Source organism: Phacochoerus africanus, chromosome 7 (genome assembly GCF_016906955.1).
Source record: "Phacochoerus africanus isolate WHEZ1 chromosome 7, ROS_Pafr_v1, whole genome shotgun sequence".
Taxonomy (NCBI): Eukaryota; Metazoa; Chordata; class Mammalia; order Artiodactyla; family Suidae; genus Phacochoerus; species Phacochoerus africanus.
The window spans coordinates 38,231,674-38,251,515 of NC_062550.1; the positions used below are offsets into that span (position 1 = coordinate 38,231,674).

General features: G+C 38.8%; 2 protein-coding genes across 4 annotated transcripts in view; both read left to right on the top strand.

Annotated features, from left to right (window-relative positions):
- CNOT2 (CCR4-NOT transcription complex subunit 2) overlaps positions 1 to 2,133 on the top strand; it is a 155,373-nt gene extending 153,240 nt beyond the window's left edge. For all 3 annotated transcript variants that reach the window (XM_047787192.1, XM_047787193.1, XM_047787194.1), the window contains one exon: positions 992 to 2,133. In XM_047787192.1, coding sequence (XP_047643148.1) covers positions 992 to 1,078 — 87 coding nt within the window. In that variant the 3' untranslated portion in view covers positions 1,079 to 2,133. The remainder of the gene's footprint in view (positions 1 to 991) is intronic.
- Positions 2,134 to 14,602: 12,469 nt separating this feature from the next.
- The window catches only part of KCNMB4 (potassium calcium-activated channel subfamily M regulatory beta subunit 4), a 73,887-nt gene continuing 68,647 nt past the window's right edge, over positions 14,603 to 19,842 (top strand). Inside the window, exon 1 of the mRNA XM_047787196.1 lies at positions 14,603 to 15,259. Coding sequence (XP_047643152.1) covers positions 14,924 to 15,259 — 336 coding nt within the window. The 5' untranslated portion in view covers positions 14,603 to 14,923. The remainder of the gene's footprint in view (positions 15,260 to 19,842) is intronic.

Below are 19,842 nucleotides of genomic sequence, written 5' to 3' on the forward strand. Positions count from 1 at the left end.
GAAAGTCTATTATGGGATTTTAAGTAAGACAGATAAAATATGCTAAGTTGTGATGCTAACCTTACTTGTTGGCTTTTTTTAATACATAGCACATGCTAAGGTTCATGTTTTAAATGAGATTAACTAAGATAGTTTGTGCTACTTGAATTCAGTTTGTAGAATCAATAACTTTAGAACCTCTAGCTTTTGGGATTTACAAAGGTATGTTTTTTGGGTTTTTTAATATACAAAAAAGTCATATTCTCCATCTCTTGATCTTGGGAAAGTATCAAGAAAAAATTACTTCACCATTCTTAAATTTTAAAACTTATGTAGTGTTTTGAAAATTTAATTTAAAAAAGCTGTGTAGTTCATCTTCAAATCTACAAAACCACTGTCTAGTTTGGGGTGACTATTAAATCTTTTAGGTTTGTGAAATCAGAAGTCTAGAGACATGTGAGTTTTCAGTTCATTGTTTTCCCCAGACAATGAGTTTAGGACAACATTAATGTTTGCTTGTTCTTTTTTTTATTTATTTATTTTAATTTTTATTTATTTATTTTTTAGGACATGCAGTAAGATAAATTGGAAAATCCTTTATTCCTGAACTTTTTTCATGGAAAAAAGTACATTTTTAAGTTTATATTTCATTAAAGGTAGTTTTAAGATAACTTCCAGTGCTTTTTATTAGTGATATACCAATGGTCCCTTCAGATTTTATTTTTGAGCCAAAAAAATGCATAGAGTTTCAGTGTCATAGATGTTCATGACTAGTCTATGACGTTTATACACAAAGTCTACATTTTTGTTCTTACCAGATAGAAACTATACAGCACATTATTTTTGTTTTCTAAGCTGTATTTTACTTAGTGAGAAAAAGAGTTGGTATATCTCTGTTCATTCTCAGACATGTAGATATTTTATTTGTTCATAAATAATAAAATATATTTTGACAAAAATCTGAGATCAGAGGGAGAGGAAATCATCTAAATTTTTAAATTTGGTTTTATAGGAGTTCCATCTGGAATATGACAAATTAGAAGAACGGCCTCACCTGCCATCCACCTTCAACTACAACCCTGCTCAGCAAGCCTTCTAAAAAAAAAGACTTCCCTTTTCTTGGGGTATGGCTGTCTCAGCACAATACTCAACATAACTGCAGAACTGATGTGGCTCAGGCACCCTGGTTTTAATTCCTTGAGGATCTGGCAATTGGCTTACGCAAAGGGTCACCATTTGAGGTCCTGCCTTACTAATTATGTGCTGCCCAACAACTAAATTTGTCATTTGTTTTTCTCTAGTTCGAGCAGGGTCTGAATTTTTTCATTTATTTTCTTTTTTTGCCAGCAGACTTGGGTCTGTAAAAACAAGCAAGTACACTGACAGAAGTTTACCATTTAGTTTTGAAAATGTAAAAAAGAAAACCCACAAGAGACTCAACAAAATTAGACCACAAAATTTGCATTGTTCATTGTAGCACTATTGGTAATAAAATAACAAATGTTTGTGCATTTTATGTGAAGATCCTTCTCGTATTTCATTTGGAAAGATGAGCAAGGTCTGCTTCCTTCATTTTACTTCCCCTTCTGTTTTTGAAAGGCAGTTTCGCCAAGCTTAACGCAAGAGTATCTGACTGTTTAGAAGAAAGATATTGCCACAACCTCTGGTTGGTTTCCAGGGTTGTGTTATTACTGAGCTTCATCTTTCCAGAATGAGCAAAACACTGTCCAGTCTTTGTTACGATTTTGTAATAAATGTGTACATTTTTTTTAAATTTTTGGACATCACATGAATAAAGGTATGTATGTACGAATGTGTATATATTATATATATGACATCTATTTTGGAAAATGTTTGCCCTGCTGTACCTCATTTTTAGGAGGTGTGCATGGATGCAATATATGAAAATGGGACATTCTGGAACTGCTGGTCAGGGGACTTTGTCGCCCTGTGCACTAAAGGGCCAGATTTTCAGCAGCCAAGGACATCCATACCCAAGTGAATGTGATGGGACTTAAAGAAGTGAACTGAGACAATTCACTCTGGCTGTTTGAACAGCAGCGTTTCATAGGAAGAGAAAAAAAGATCAATCTTGTATTTTCTGACCACATAAAGGCTTCTTCTCTTTGTAATAAAGTAGAAAAGCTCTCCTCACTGCAGTGTTGACTTTGATTTGAAATTGTGGAATTACTTCTTTAATATGAAAAATAGAGGAAAAAGCTTAAAGTTTTACAACTGAATGGTGTGACTAAACAATTTAAAACGTAGTAGTCTTCAACTTTTGATGGGTCATTTAATGGAACCATATACCATTTTACTTGTAGGTTAAAATGTAGACATTCTTAGTAGTAACCAAGTTCAAAACAGGGAAAACTATTTTCTAAATTATGGCAACGTTAGAAATAAAACTTCTTGAACACTCTTGACACCCAATCAGATTACTTTTGTGAGAAGTATATGAGAAGTTTCTTGATAAACCTTTGAGGTATATCTTAAGTGATGTATAAGTTAAAGTAAGCCAAAGAGGAGTAGGATAGACTTTCCCTTCAGTGTTTTGGCTGGCCTGGGTATTTCATACACAAGTTGATGGCTTCTTTTACATCTAAAGACAAATACTGGGAGTTCCCATCGTGGCGCAGTGGTTAAAGAATCTGACTAGAAACCATGAGGTTGCGGGTTCAATCCCTGACCTTGCTCAGTGAGTTAAGGATCCGGCGTTGCTGTGAGCTGTGGTGTAGGTTGCAGACACGGCTCAGATCCCGTGTTGCTGTGGCTGTGGTGTAGCCTGGTGGCTACAGCTCTGATTAGACCCCTAGCCTGGGAAGCTCCATATGCTGCGGGAGCGGCCCTAGAAAAGACAAAAAAAAAGAGACAAATACTATATTTTAAAATGTTTGAAGACTGAAGCTGTGAAAGCAGAACTAGAGATAGAAGTTTTTTAAAAAAACCAATGAGTTCTGATTCTTTAAATTTTTATTTTTAACCTATTTTTCTATGAAGAGTGAAAGTTGTTGACATTTACCAAATCATGTTTGAAAATGAAACACTTATGACCTTGCTTTGTTTGTACATCAGTAATATAAAGTGACTTAAGAAATTTGTGTTTTTTTATGTTCTGAGGATTTTTAATCTTTCAGACTTAAACCAAAGCATCTCTTCTGTAGGAAAAAAAGAGCACTTACGTAATTATAGTTTGACTTTTGTGCCAAAAACCTTCACAACACACCACATTTGAGGTAAACTAGAGTCAAATCCTAGAAATATATTTCTTAAAAACAAACATTACCTTTTTTCATAATAATTTACTTGGTAAAATGTACCTTTTCCTACATAATCGTAAGAAACAGGTGGAAAGAATAAAAGAAAATGGAAAGAGATCTTTATTCTTAGGAGTATAAACATAACAGTATAAAGTGTCACCACCATCGTGATTAGTACTGTGTGAATGACTCAGGAAAACAAGATAGCTCATATCTAGTGGTTTGTCTTGGCTCTAGTTCTTTGTTTTAAATGCCATATTCAAAGTTTTAAGCACACACCTTTCCAGTTTTCTGAAATCATCAAAATAATAACTTAATAATAGAAATTACCATACGCTTGACTTCAAATCCAAGTTTTAAAATTCTATCGAAATCTCTAAAATACTATATTAAACTCTTTCATGTAACACAATTATAGTTCTTGGTTTTATAACGTGGTTATACATGTATAGAAGTTGATCTAAACCAATATTTCATATTTTCTTAGATTTAATTTAGTTTCAGATATATTCTATGCCTTGTGATACTTACTATGATAAACTCCATCGTCAGGGATTTTTTTCACTGCACAGATAGTTTTCCTTAGATATAACAAATTTTAATTAAGAATTGAAAATTTATTTAAATTCTTACAGTATATAAACCATTTAACTGGTCTTCCTTTTTGCCACTAAACTTGGAACACAAGTAGGTGCTTACTTGATAAATACATGTTGGTTGAATGATATAAACTGATAATTTCAATTTGAAAATAACATGTCCAAATTAAAGCATTGTGCTTTGAAATAATTTACTATTGTTTGCTATAGTTCCATTTTTAAAAGAATCTTTTGAAGCATTTTTGTTACCTTTCAGAACGTTCAAATTTTTCCCACTCTGCCCTTTCTAGCTGGTCCTTCCTCCAACCTCCTTGATTCCAAAACCATAACTCTTCCACTCTTTGGCATCTGAACATGGCTACAAAGGAGGACTCGTTTATTTTAACTTAATTTGCTTAATAGCATCAATTTTGGAAAGAAAAAAAAAGTTACAAAAAACCTAATGTGCATTTGTGTAAAGAAAGGGGATGTATTTAACATTTTCATAACCATAATTTGTTAACAAATAAGACAGAGGAATACCTAGTAACTGGTTCTATTAAAAGTCTCTGGAAAGAATTCCCACTGTGGCACATAGAGTTAAGCATTTGACTCTAGTGACTCTGATTCAACCCCTAATCCAGGAACTTCCACATGCCAAGAGTACAGCCATAAAAAAAAAAACGAGCAAGCAAAAAAAGGGGTGGGGGGGGGTCTGGAAAATGAGATAAGCCAGACATATTTCAGTGTCACAGAACCTTGCCACTAGCATTACCAGTGAATTAGATCATACCATAAGTTAGGTGACAAATTTAGGAGATGAAGAAAATAAACACATTGGAAGTCAAAACTGGAATCTAAATCTAGCTCTTTTTTTTTTTAAGTTACATCAAATAGGATACATTGCATCAGAATAATTAGTTTTGCACTCTGGTTGCTAAAAGAATAAAGGATGGTGGAATACACTATGGCTTAAGAGTGGCTCATTTGTAGATCAATGTAAATTATATAAATTGTAATTTCATTGCCAAAAATACTTATGTTATCTACAACATTAACAAAAGTATAATGCTTAGAATGAGACAGGAAGCCTGCAATATTTTAAGAGCTGCCATGACTGGGAAGGCAGAAAAAAAATGTGGCATGCTTCCTAGCTACCAAGCAACATACTAAGCGTTTTACATGTATTAATGTGTTCTGTCTAGAGCATAGCAGCATGAGGTAGGTTTTTGAGTATCCTCATTATACATTAAATTTAAAATACCATTAAAAACAACCCAGAAAGAAGCAATGCTTAGCATTAGAGAATCAACTTTGGAAAGAATGTCTATCTTCAAGCATCAAACTCAAAAGTTGTCAAAGACAGACATTCATTTGTGTAACTGAAGGGCAGAACCACACCAATAAGAAAGATTTTAGCACAATACTAAAATGTAACAAGTAATTGAGATTTTGAAATGATTTGGTTTGTAAGGCACTAAATTCAACCTCATATAACATAACTGAAGAAAGACTAGCTGGACAGTATTCTGTGTATAAGTTAAACTGGATGTTTTGAAAGTTTCTGTCATTGAAAAAGGTGAAGTGGGATACTTCAACCTAATTGCTAACAGGTTTTTTGTTTGTTTCTGTTTGTTTGTTTTTTTAGGGCCACACTCTGCACATGGAGGTTCCCAGGCTAGGGGTTTAATAGGAGCTACAGCTGCAGTTTTTAAGGTACAGCATTATTTTGTGTACCACTAAGGAAGTAGTTCGATTAAACTATGACAGGCCACCAACTACAAAATGCATAGCATTTTCAAAGATGCCATGTGGGGGAAGAAGTGAGTTAATGAGATGTAGACTGGAGAAGAGACAACAGACAACTAAGGGGAGACTTGACAGCTGTCTTCAAATATAGGAAGGACTTAAATGCAAATCTCCAACCAGCTGGTGGAAGTTAAGACAGATTTTTGGTCCTCTATATTAAGGCACTATCCCATAGTATTAAATGCTTCATAAAGTGATTCCATCAACAAAAATGCAGAAACTAGGTGACTGTCAGAATGGCTATCGAGAAGACTACCTTTTTGAGTAAAATGCTGGATTTGATAACTTCCAGGCTAGGCCTCTTCAGCTCTTTTAATAATAAACGTTCCTATCCTTTTTTTGATCTGAAGTTGAAGAATATGTTATCAGGGCTAAAAATTACATACTTAAAACACTGACCTAATCTAAAATGTGCTGATTCGTAGGTAAGGTTACTTCCAATTAGTGCAATGTCTCTGGAAAGAAATTTAATCAAAAGAGTTAAGACAACTTTACTCAACTTACCTCTTTTTCAAAAAAAAATTTCAGAATAGGAACATAAAAGACATTAGTAAAGCACAACAAATAGTAAATCATATGTATGTGTATATTTACCAGACTTATGTATGTATGTTTGTATGCATGTAGTTCTGCATTCAAAGGAGGGAAGAGAGAGTTTTAAATTTCAAAGTGAATTTCAGCCTGAAATTATACATTGCATTAGTGTGGGATCTCCTGTTCAATGCCACAGTAGTGAATACAAAAGTCAGATTAAGCAATAATCCTATTTCTTACAAAAAAGTAGTCATTAAATTTGATTATAACAAGTTCAGTTTGGATTGAGATAGCTGTAGGAACCCACCAAAGTTAACTTATAGTTAGGTAATTCTCAAACTTAACGTGCATGAGAATCTACTGGGAAGCATGTTAGAAACATCGATTTTAGAAGTTCCCATTGTGGTGCAGTGGAAACGAATCCAACTAGGAACCATGAGGTTGCGGGTTCCATCCCTGGCCTCCCTCAGTGGGTTAAGGACCCGGCATTGCTGTGAGCTGTGGTGAAGGTCCCTGATGCGGCTTGGATCTTGAGTTGCTGTAGCCATCAGCTGTAGCTCCGATTGAACCCCTAGCCTGGGAACCTCCATGTGCTGTGGGTGCAGCCCTTAAAAGCAAAAAAAAAAACACGTGGATTTTTAGGCCTATTTACTTATTCATCTATCTATCTGTCTTTTGGGGGCCACACCCAAGGCATATGGAAGTTCCCAGGCTAGGGATCAAGTCCACTCTGAGCTACAGCTGCCAGCCTATGCCACAGCAACACCAGATCTGAGCCGTGTCTGCGACCTACATCATAATTCAGGGCAACGCCAGATCCTTAACCCACTGAGCGAGGCCAGGGATTGATAGTATTTATTAGAGCAGAATATGAGGAAAGCTAAGTCCATTTCCAAATATAACAGCAAAGATGCTTTTCTTTTTTTTTTTAAAGCATCTCCTAGGGATATTTTTGCTAGATCTTAGATTTCCACTTCAGTTTGTATGCATAAAAACTGCTAAGGGCAACTATGTGCATTATCAATTCTATGTCCATCAACTGTAAAGTTTTTTTAAAAATCCAGTCATCCTATTGTATAAATATTATGACCTGACAAGATTTTAATGATATAAGAATTCAATATTCGGTTTAAAAAGCTAATCACTTTCAGATGTTTGCCACACAGTTTTCCCTCAGTTATTTACATGACTCCTTGGAAATGTACAATGATAATCTTTTTTTGTGTGTGTGTGTTTTGTCTTTTTTGTTGTTGTTGTTGTTGTTGTTGCTATTTCTTGGGCCGCTCCCGCGGCATATGGAGGTTCCCAGGCTAGGGGTTGAACCGGAGCTGTAGCCACCGGCCTACGCCAGAGCCACAGCAACGCAGGATCCGAGCCTCGTCTGCAACCTACACCACAGCTCACGGCAACGCCAGATCCTTAACCCACTGAGCAAGGGCAGGGACCGAACCCGCAACCTCATGGTTCCTAGTCGGATTCGTTAACCACTGCGCCACAACGGGAACTCCAATGATAATCTTCATTGTCATAATTTCTTATCTCTGTTGAAAACCCAAATTATCACACAGTCTAATAGCTTAAGACCACCACTTGGCACTTGCCAAAATACTTCAGCTAATAAACTATGTTAATTTTCATTTCCAAGGCGTTATAGACATCTACCACACCACAGATATATTTTGACATTTTTGTTAGAAAAGGTGAAATAAAACACCCTATTTATGCCCCAAGTGGTAGTTCCTTTTAAGCAACAATTGAAGACACTAGGTGAGGAAAACAGAATTATTCACTACGAATCAGAGGTAGTCTATTAATTTTCATTAACATATTCTAAAACATAATGTTCTGGTAACCTGCATTTGTATTTAGTCAAAGTAGCATTTTGGCCACATAATTCAATTTTTAAAACTTTTAACAAGCGATGTTTTTCTTCCAAACCAATCTATTCTCTAGTATATACTGCAGTTAATTTTAGGAATGAAAAGTTCTTTAAACATTTTGGAAGAAATGCATCAAATTTCAAGGGTGTTATGATCTCAACAAATGGCTGGGTATAGTTGATTATTCTTAGGACCAGCCCAACTGATACTCATTTATAGTGAAAAAACTTAAACTGAACACCGATGATTATTCAAAAATATACAGCTCAACGAGAAAATATTACATGCAGGAATGACATAAATAGTTTCATCCTTTGTATAAAAATAAAGATTTGGGGCAGCCAGAATGTTTTGAAGCTACCTTTAAATCTGTTACATTCTGAACATTTTATTTTAAGACGTAGTTTTAATTACCATATGTAATAGTTGCATGAAAAATGGTCTGAAAATTTGAGCTGTTAAATATTTCCACTCTTAGGAATCAGACATGTTTGATTTTTTTAATTTTTAATGTTTTAAGTAATTTATCTTCAAATGGTTAATATTCTTCAAATATAAAACATATTTATGTCCTTTTATTGAGTGAATATTATAGCTCAGTTTTTAAAAATGCAAGTCATATGTTAGTCTGCTCACAAAAGGTTATTTCCAGGTTTCCCTTTTTTAAAATCTAAAGTTGTATAGGAAATTCTCTTGTGATGCAGTGGGTTAAGGATCCACCATTGTCACACTACAGTGCCTTGGGTCACTGCCATGACACGGGTTCGATCCCTGTCCTGGGAACTTCCACAGGTACTGCCAAAAAAAAAAAGTTTTATATAATTTTTTTCAGCTTACCCTAAATGATTTAATATTTGAATGTTAGTTCAGCCGCACATCACTTTTCGAAATCTCAATTCTGTCCAATGAAGATAAGCTAAGGTCATTTTGCAATGATACTGTTAATTAATAAACAACAAAATCCACCATCCTAGAAATGTTTGTAGGCTCAATAACACGGAAAAGAAAGGTGCAGACTTTTGGTTAGAGAATGTTAAAACATCCTTTCCAACTTTGAATTACCTATTTTTCTTAGCATTTTGAGGGAAGGATATACCCTTAGTTTTCTAAACCGTATCAAAAGAGAATACTGAAGAAATTTAAGATTAGCATAAGAAGAAAAGGTCTAAGGACATAATAGTTGTCTGCCCACATCTGAAGTGAAGTTATTTGTATCTTTAACCTATATAACACCAGAGGAGAAAAGACATTTACATGGATGTTACAGCAAGGCAGATTTCAATTTATAGGAAAGTACTACATCAGAGTAGCTCAGCAGGTTAAAAACATGACAGTGTCTCTGAGGATACAGGTTCAATCCCTGGCCCTTCTGAGGGAGTTAAGGATCTGGTGTTACTGTGGCTGTGGTGTTCATCTCATCTGCAGCTCTGATTTGATCCCTGGCCCAGAACTTCCATATGCCACAGGTGTGGCCATAAAAAGGAAAAAAAAAAAAAAAGTACTACATCATAATGTTTTAAAAGGTCCAAAAATCGAATGAATAGCATTAAGAGTTAATGAAATTTTCATCACTGGAAATAGCCAAGCAAAACCAAGAAAACTATTATTAGAAGTATTAGATGATTCCCTGCATTAAGCTAAGGATAAGCTTTTCTTCTACCCTATAAATATTTATTGACTTACATTAACATTTAGTTGTCTAGAAGTGTTTACTTCTACTTTGAATAGCTTAAATTTCTAACAAGCCTCTCTGAAACCTAAAAACTACACTTAATCTCCCTCTCCTGCCTAAAACAGTACTACTTATATTTGCTATGCATCTAAAAAAAGTTATTTTCAACACAAGTGATTCAGAGTAAAATTAAATAAAAGGACCAGATTAAATCATCAGCTCCATCATTCTCTATCCACTGCCTCCCTTCATAGTCAGGCTTCATGATGTGGATTTTGACCAAGCCTAAGTATATAAGCATATTTTGAATCCATTTGTATTACCTACTTTTTTTTTTTTAACTAAATACAGCAATTTCTTAGAGATGGCATAATAGAGTAGAAAAAGAATGGGACTTTTAATCTGGAATAGTCAATATATGTGCAATCTTGGAAAAATTACTTTATCTTGTTTCTTTTAATCTCATGGGAAGATTATATTAGAGCATTTGCTTGCAGTAGGTGTTCAGTAGATGTAGATCCACTTCTCCAAAGAGTAATGCTCTCCCTGTTAGTCGCTGTACCAGGAGGGTGCTCTCCATATTTTGGAATTATTATTATTTGGGGGGGATGCACCTGTACAGCATGTGGATGTTCCCAGGCCAGAGATGGAACTCATGCCACAGCAGTGACAAATCTGGGCCTTTAATTGCTAGGCCACCAGGGAACTCCCATATTTTGGAATTATTAAAAGATCTCTTAACAGAACTAGGTGTTCTTAGAGAGTAATACCTAAGTTTCTGAAGAACATGGGAAAAACCAAATCAACTTGAAATAAAAAGAATAAAATGCTAAAACTATCTTCTAGTCCAACCCTTTTGGATGAGCAGGAAGAGATAATCTAAGAAACATCAATTATATCCAACTATTTACTGTTAAAGTTGAGATTAAAACCACTTGGCTTCTTGCTTTCTAATTTCAAAGCTGATTTCCTACATATGTGTATATAAACTTCCACAGAGGTTCGCTTCTCTCAACATGGAAGACTGATAGGTGGTGAGTATTTAAGAAATCCAGCCAGCACTTCCAGTACAGTATTATGACTTTACTAATATGTGCTTTTTGCTTTTCTTTCTCAACTGCAAAGATAAAGGCTGTATGCAAACAAATTTGAACTTTGAAAAGTTCAAAATATTTTTAATAATCATTCTTTACTATTTCAAACAAAATGCAAAGTCTTCCTTTGCAAAATGCTTCCTTTTCTGCTTAATACTTAACTAGGTAGTATTTAAGATCCCTTCCTGTTCTACTATGATTATAAATATCTAGAAATAGTAAGTAGTGTTGTCAATAATAATTATATCTCAATACCATAGGTAAAGTTTATGGACAAGAAAAAATAAAATAATTAGAAAAGATAGTGGCCACATAGGAAATTTATTTCAAATTTAAAATTCTGATGCTAATAACATATTTAACAGTCACAACCAAGCATATATCAGCAAGCTAGAAATAACTTAGTACAACTATAAGCATTTTTTAAGTTAAGACTAAATAAAAAGGAAACAATTTTCTGTGACAATGACAAAATCTAAAGTTATAAAACTAAATGAAAAAGAAAAGATAAAAATTTTCTATATTTTTTGTTCATGCATTCATTCATATTTATTCTTATCTAATTATTCCAGTTGCAAATGTGTAAAACCTATCCAGAACGTGAATTTTAATGAGAAAAGTTGATGATACAGTATTAATTCTCTCACCTATATATTGCAACTTGTTATTAAAACACTTCATAATATGAAATGTGTCAATTTTTAAAACTATGTATAAACATTTCCCCAACACTCCAAATTCCCTTCTAGTCCTAGGATACCAAAACCCTACTTACTGTATTTCTTTTTAGAATGTTTTTAACAAAAGTATATATACATGTGAAATTGTATATTGCAACTTTAACATCAGTCATATACTTGAAGAATACTGATCATGACAACAAACGATAAATAACAATGGTTTTAATGTCCTTGTTTAGATAGGCTTTATTTTTCTTTCAGAAAGAGCTTCAACAAGGCATGGCCATGATTCTCCTGAAAACATTGCTGTAGACAGTGATGCACATCAAATAAGTTGGTCTGTCCTGAATATTACAGTTTTAATTTTAATTGGTGGACAACTATGCAAAGAAAAGACTAGCTTTTTTTTTTTTTTTTTTTGTCCTGTGCCGCTTCTGCCCTCCCCAAGAAACAAAATGCTCAATGACCTCAGAGCTTAGCATCTCTGACATCCCAAAGGTTCTTACTACTATTCTAACTTAAGAAAGTCAATTGGTGACCTGTTTTCAGATACTGAAGGACTGACACATCCAGTCTTCCTTGGGAATGTGAAAAGGCAGCCCCACCTCAAGTGAAATTAATAACAAATGCAGTGTTCCCCTAAAGATAACATAGAAATTTAGGAAAGTCTTTTGATATGTTTGATTTTCAGTAAGAAGTATGTGAAATAATGAAAGGTTCAGAAGAGAGGAAAGCTCATTTAAAAATGGGAAATAAGAGGAGAAAAGTAAATGTTTAACGAACATAAGGCTAGATGCCAACAGTTTCTTCAAATACTTTTTGAATAATTAAAGGAAACTGACTAAATGCAGAACTTGAAAAAAACGGATTTAAAAGCTCTTAAGAATTTAGGTTAAATTCAGAAAGAATTTTCTGATATTTGTTCTCTATACTTAGAAGACCATCTTGTTTCAGTTTTGAGGCAAAGGGTTCATTCACAGAACTCTTTGAGCTCTAGAATCATTGAAAAATGAATCATATTCATTAAATTATTTTTAGGCACCTCCATCCCTATGTTTTATAAGCCCTACAGGAATTGATTCTGCCTCAAGGTTAAGTTGCTCAGCATATTAGAGCTAGAATAATTGGATCTTATTTGCTCACCATTACCTCAGATCTACGATTGGCTTTAGGGTTCTTGAAAAGGAAGATTATTATAACCTGCTGTAGGAAAAAGATTCACGCTAAAAATCTGTGATCTCACGTTAAGCTGTTTCAACTATTAAGCTCACTTTCCCTTTCAGATAGTGTGTATAATCACTAACAACTGTCTTTTTTGCCAACAAAAAGGGAAGAAAATAATTCCTAGGTAAAGAAGGAAAGAAATCTAGTCCCTCAGAAACTAAAAGATATGAAAGTACAAAGTGTCCTCTTGGTCTGGAAGTTTTCCAAACCCTGCATCTTCTTAATTTATTTAGAAAAACACTTAGGGTCTTCCTGTAATTAAACCTGCTTTACCTCTTGCTTGGAAATACAGTTAGCTACCGCATAAATGAGCACTACAGAACAACAGGACTGCAGGTGAAAGGTACAATACCGGTTAAGTGACATTTGAAATCCAAGAAGGAAGATCAAGAATTCCATGATTTGGTGTTTCCATATTCATCAAAAACATAACTGAATTTAATTAAGAGTACATTCATTTGCGACTTGCAAGTCAAGAAAAGGATATGTTCATATATTTGGAAAGAAGTGAACATTCTGATTCTTCAACATTTAAATCGAAATAGTTCTCCAAGTTTGATTTTTGACAGAAGTGCAGTTTGGAGAAAGATAATCTTAACTTTTTCATTTTTGAAGGTCACGAAAAGAATAGAAGCTGAAGGGTATGCACGGGCGAGGTGGGGAGCTGGGGGTGGAGGGGACCATCGGGAAAAATGAAGAGCAGAATGAAGCTCCAGAAACAGTACCTGTCCCAAAGTGGGTCTGCACGCCGCTATCGTCTTGCACAGAGCTCCTGGAAAGCTCATCTACAAATTCCGAGATGGGCCAAAGGTGGCAAGACTCCTAAGGAGGGAGACAGAACAGAGAGGTTCTGTTTTGGGGAGGCCAGGAGCGAGGGGAAGCCCGGATGGGGAATGTGGGATGTCTTCTTCCAGGGCTGCAAGCCTCTGAACCTGTTTCCTTCGGCCCCTACTCAATCAGCCCCAACCTCGGGCAAATCGAGTAGGGGTGGACCCCGCAGCCGGAGGCTTAAGTTGCCGCAAGGTCCACCCAAACCCAGGAAGCGAGTTTCCTGGGTCTTCCCAGTCTCAGGCTCCTGCTCCCACGTGCGTTGCCTCCACCACAAACTCTGTCTGACTCAGCCTGTTTCACTCCCCTCCCGCCGCCCTCCGGGCCGGGCTGCGGCCAGGGGGCGCGTGCTGCGCCGGGGCGGTTGGGAGCTCCGGGACCCTGAGGCCTGACGATCACCGCGCTCGCCGGAGGTGGGGGGCCGGGGAGGGCGCGGCGGCGGGTCACGCCTCCCGCTCCGCCGCGCGCGCGCCCGCCCCAAGCGTGGGAACTGGCAGCTGGATCCCCTCGCGGCGCGCCCCAGAGCTGGCCGCTTGCCTGGGAGCTCCCACCTAAGTCCGCGTGGTCCGGGCGGCCCATTACCCCTGGAGCGCCCACCTCCTGGCTGCGGGCTCACTCTCCCTGCTGGCTGACCAGTCCCCGTTTGGCGTTCAAAATTCCCGCCGCTCCACTTGCACTACATCGTCTCCCTCTTTTTTTGTTGTTTTGTTTTTGTTTTTTAAACTTTCACGTTGGTTAAATTACATTAATCCTAAACTTTCATCGCGAATGTCCCTCCAAGGGCATTTAACGAGGATCCCAAGCACCAGCCACCGCTATCCCGGGTGCTCGACTCTCCCTTGCCCACGGGAGACGCCCCTGGGCGGGGCGGGAGGGCCCAGGTCGGCGGCGGGTGGGGCCCGACGGAGCCGCCTCCCGCCCGGAGGAGCCCCCGGGTTCACCTCAGCCCTGACGCTCCTGCCCTTGGGGCAGCTGCCCCGCGGGTCCGCGGAGCAGCTGCAGGCGGGAGATGGAGACCGGGAGATACCGGGCGAGAGGAGGCGGGGTGGGGGAGGCGGGGAAAGCGCGGGGGCGGAGGCTGGCAGGGGGCGCTGGAGGCAGGAGCCGCCCGTGCGCTCCTGGCGCCCGAGGGTGCAGGAGGCTCTGAAGCCGCGACCGCACCGCGAGCCTCCCGGGCCCGGGCGGCGGCGGGGTGGGGGGGTGGGGGGCGCTGCCGCCGCCGGGGGCGTCGCCGGCCTCGGCCCCTTTGTTCTCGCGCGCTCCCCCTGGCCGCCCACTCCCCTGCTGTCGCGCGGCGGCAGCTCCTCCCGCCAGAGGCAGTCAGGCTCGGAGCCGGGGGCGGGAGGGGGCGGGGGGAGCGTGCCCGCCGCCGGGAGTGGGGGGCGATGGCGAAGCTCCGGGTGGCTTACGAGTACACGGAAGCCGAGGACAAGAGCATCCGGCTCGGCTTGTTTCTCATCATCTCCGGCGTCGTGTCGCTCTTTATCTTCGGCTTCTGCTGGCTCAGTCCCGCGCTGCAGGATCTGCAAGCCACGGCGGCCAACTGCACGGTGCTGTCGGTGCAGCAGATCGGCGAGGTGTTCGAGTGCACCTTCACCTGTGGCGCCGACTGCAGGGGCACCTCGCAGTACCCGTGCGTCCAGGTCTACGTGAACAACTCCGAGTCTAACTCCAGGGCGCTACTGCACAGCGACGAGCACCAGCTCCTGACCAACCCCAAGGTAAGGACGCCCGGCGAGAAATGCCTCGCTCCTACGGAGATCTTGAGGTTTGGGGGAGCTTCAGTGTTAAACCCTGAGCGAGGTGGCTCGCAGTGTGCTCGCGTTACCAGCCGGCGACAAAGCGCCGCAGGCTATACCTCAAAGGAAGAGTGAGTACGTTGGAGAGCCCCCCCCCCCAGGGCTTCCGGTCCTTCAGGAGGGTTTGTGTGCGTGCGGCGACCCTTGGTGCCCGGAGGCTTTCTTTACACACCTGTCTTGCCTGGTCTCAGATTCTGAGGCCTTGGCCCAGCTTAGGTTCGGCGCCTGCAGGACAGGCTTCGGAGAAATGCAAGGAGCCGAAAGTTAACTTTCCCTACGATTAAAGCCAGTGCGTAGCTACCTACTCCCGGCGCATGGTCAAGGTCCGAGCTTCCACTGGCCGAGTCTAGAATTCGCCTTAGAAGGTCTAGGGGGTCTTTTAGCCCCTTGAAAGATGTTAGAGGTTTCCTTGCCTTTTGACTCTAGCCAGGCGTTTTTAACTTGGGGTCCAAAGATGGGCTTTCGTGGGTCGACACACGACGTGGAATCTAATGCGAAATTCTTTATGGCTTCACTTAGGGCGGGTACAGCGGACTCCTAGTTTTCATGAAATAGATTCTCTAGAGGGAGCCTAGTGACTCTGTGTGTCTAGGGACAGTTGGGAGCCATCTGCGGAACGGTAAAACTTACTGAAAATAGAAAACCCTCCGTGAAATGTACCGAATATTCCTTCCTTGGTAACTTTTTCGTTCTCACAAGCGAAAAAGGAAAAACCTGGTTAGGACTCCGGGGATGGAGAGCAGAGAGAGGGGGACTCAGAAAACTGTTCCCAGTGGAGAAGAAACTTATAAAAAGCAATGTCCTCAGTCTGTGAACTAATTGAGCTTTGTAGTACTCCTCCTGGTTTTGCAAGAAAGATTTCCTTTCTTTTTTTTCCTCTCTTTTTCTCCCCCTCTCTTGGTCTTTTTTGCTCTTAAAAGTTACTGACTTGGTCTTTAAAGTTACTGACATTTTCCCTCTTTGTGAGAGCACGGGTTGAAGATCAAGCAAGAAAACGATCTAAAAGGGGATTAATTCGTCTTTTGTACCTAGGAAAACTTTCTGTTAAATGTGACGGGATATAATTATAATCATTCAAAAGATAAAATTCTGTATCAGTGTTTTAAAAGTAAAACTCCTGGTCTTGTCTCCTAAACAGTAAATTCTTGAATTGGGAACTTTTAAAAAGCTAATTCCTTTAAACAAAATGACTTTTCTTTAAAAAGATGACAAAGGAATAGTCATTCACCTTAAAAATAAAGACAGCTTATAAGCAGGTAATATAGAAATACAGAATTTAGATAATGTTCAAAGTCTTGAAGAAGCAGCAATAATGTCTCGAATGTTAACAAAATCTGTTCAATGCTCAGGAATTTCAAGATAAATTACAAGGTTTTAGAAACATCACTTTTTTTCAAGATTAAGCCATTAGTGTAAAAGAAAGGTGCCAAGCAGTAATAGTGATTTAGAAAGTATATGGTAGTTAATCATTTAGAGGGTGGCGTTATAATTGGTGAAACATTACTAATTAGTTTAATTAGTTGGTTCAGATGCTAATAAGGTACATAAACATATGTCAGTAAGTGGCTAATACCTAGTCAAGACATTGAGAAGATAGAATTTACTACATAAAAACTGCTTTGCAATTCCCAGGCAATTTTTAAGAAGCTGGCAAAAACGTAAATTGGGATCATTAGGACATAGACTTTTAAATCACTTGTAAGAAGTGGTAATGCTTTATGTAATCCTGGGATTTGATCTCTCTCTCTTTTTGTTGCAAATTATTAGTTTTCTTCTAGTGCCAATTTGGATCCTGGCACCAATCATTTTGAAGATGTATCTGGACAAAATAAAATTTTATAAAGTAAAATATTCACGAAATGACATAACTGGAGAAAGCTACATTAATGTTACAGAAAATGACGAACAGCATACTCAATTTATTCAAGATTTCCTCAGCCAAAGCAGTGTGTCTCTTTATCCAAATTATGATTGCCTTGTAGTGTTTATAGAACATAAGTGTGTTCTTTTGCAGTCACCTTTCCACTTTTGAGCAGTTAAGTACTCAATTTGGAAATTCTTGTAAGCAATTAGTGATGGAAAAATTCAGCGTAACCAAAATATTGTACCAGAGTCCCATACCTAAGCAGAATGTTTCCACAGTGTGCTTGCAAGTAGGGGAAACCCATTGCCCACTGCTGTTGCATCTTGGCTACCTAGACCTTACCTCTTTATTAAAAGCTTGAGTCCCCTACTCACTCCCTTTGTACAACGTCTAGATTCCCTAGTGTCATGGATCCTAATTACCTTCACCCTTCATTTCTTCATGTCCCACTCCCACAAGAAACCATATGAGAAACCCCTTCTTAGAAAAAGAGAACAAGAACTTTCTCCCCTCCCTTGGGTTTGCTGCAGTAGTTACATTAAAAAGCAGGGAAGGGGAAAGGATATTGCAAACATATAACTTCTTAAACCTAAAGAAGATAGTGTGAATAAATTTGATCTTTGGCTAAGAGTTTCTTTAAAATATCTTTAAGTGCTGTTCAACTTATCTATGTTTTGAATCAGATTCTTGTTTCTAAAGCAGTCACTGTGTCCAGTCATGTAATAAAGTACTCAAGTCAATTATCCTCATTATCAAGTCCTAATTATCTACAGGGCAAGGATCTGTTCTTTGAATTGACCACAGCAAAATCTAAATTTGGAGTCAGCTTCCTCTGGCTACTATTCTCATCACTGCATTCTCTCTTTGTAACTCACAGTTGTATGTGCTAAGAGTTTTGGTTCCCAACCATGGCCACACATTCGAATGACTGAGGGAACTTTAAAAGGAAATTCTCATGCCTGGGTCCAGGCTTAGGAAATTCACATTTGGTCTTGGGTGAGTCCTAGGCATCATTGGTGTTTTTTTTTAAAAAAGCTCTGCAAGTGATTCTAATCTTTAGAAACAGTTAAAAAAAAACAACAAAAAAACAAAAAAACGACAACCCACTGGCTTAGAAAATGTACTCATCTGTGTGCAAGAAAAGTGAAATAAGAACCCAAAGGATTCATTGTGATTAATATTTGTTTGTTTAGGTTAAATGATGTTTCTGATGCTCCTAAACAGAGGGAACTCAAAGTAGGGACTCAAAGCAATTCTTTTTTTTTTTTTTTGTCTTTTTGCCTTTTCTAGGCCCACTCCCGTGGCATATGGAGGTTCCCAGGCTAGGGGTCTAATTAGAGCTGTAGCTGCCGGCCTACGCCAGAGCCACAGCAACGCGGGATCTGAGCCGAGTCTGCAACCTACAGCATAGATCATGGCAACGCTGGATCCTCAACCCACTGAGCAAGGCCAGGGATTGAACCCACAACCTCATGGTTCCTAGTCAGATTCATTAACCTCTGAGCCATGACGGGAACTCCTCAAAGCAATTCTGAAAGAAGAGAATCATTTAAAATTTGTTTAATGCAAATGAAATTAACTCATGCAGTTCCAAACATTTAAAATTGGTTTAATGTAAATGAAATGAACTTATGCAGTTCCAGACATTTGCTCTTTGCCTTGTTGTATACATTGGATGGCAAAGAAAAGATGAATTTTTAAAGCCTGCCTCTTGTATATGGAACAAGAAAGAGTAGGTGATTAGAAGCTGTATGTTTTATTTTTGATTTTTTTTTCTCTGATATGAAAAACCTGGAAACGGAGGACAAGAGTTTGTTTTTAAGAAACCAGTACTGCTATAAAACTAAGAGAAATGCATTGAAGAGCAGAAAAACTTAGGCAAGAACAGGAAAAGGCTTCAGGATTTAAATGTATCCCTTGAAATTGGATGTAACTACCACAGGGTATTTTTGTGGCCTAGTCACCGTCTTGGTATCCTTCACATACATATAAGTGTAGGGGGGCCCCCCACCCCCTGACACACAGACATTCAGACATTCCCTGTGTAGATTAATTGAGATTAATTTCTGAACTCCATTCTTGAACATTAACTATTCAGTGTGATGTACTTTGTGCTCTAGGGAGATCCAGCATATCACAATTAAGTAATCAAAGGCTAATCTGAATTGTGACAACTTTTCTGCAATCTTTATTTCTCCATGGAAAATTGGCTTACTGTGGTTATTTTTCCCTCTGGTGATAATATGAATTAATTTGGAGGATGTGCATAAAATTCAGTTCTTCTAATACTTCTTCAGCATCTATTCTGACCAAAGAACTGGTTAAGAAACAGGAGGACAGGAGTTCCCATTGTGGCGCAGTGGTTAATGAATCCAACTAGGTACCATGAGGTTGCAGGTTTGATCCTTGGCCTTGCTCAGTGGGTTAAGGATCTGGCTTTGCCGTGAGCTGTGGTGTAGGTCACAGACGTGGCTCAGATCCCACATTGCTGTGGCTCTGGTGTAGGACAGCAGCTACAGCTCCGATTGGACCCCTAGCCTGGGAACCTCCATATGCCGCGGGAGCGGCCCAAGAAATAGCAACAACAACAACAACAACAATAACAACAACAACAAAAGACAAAAAAAAAAAAAAAAAGCCT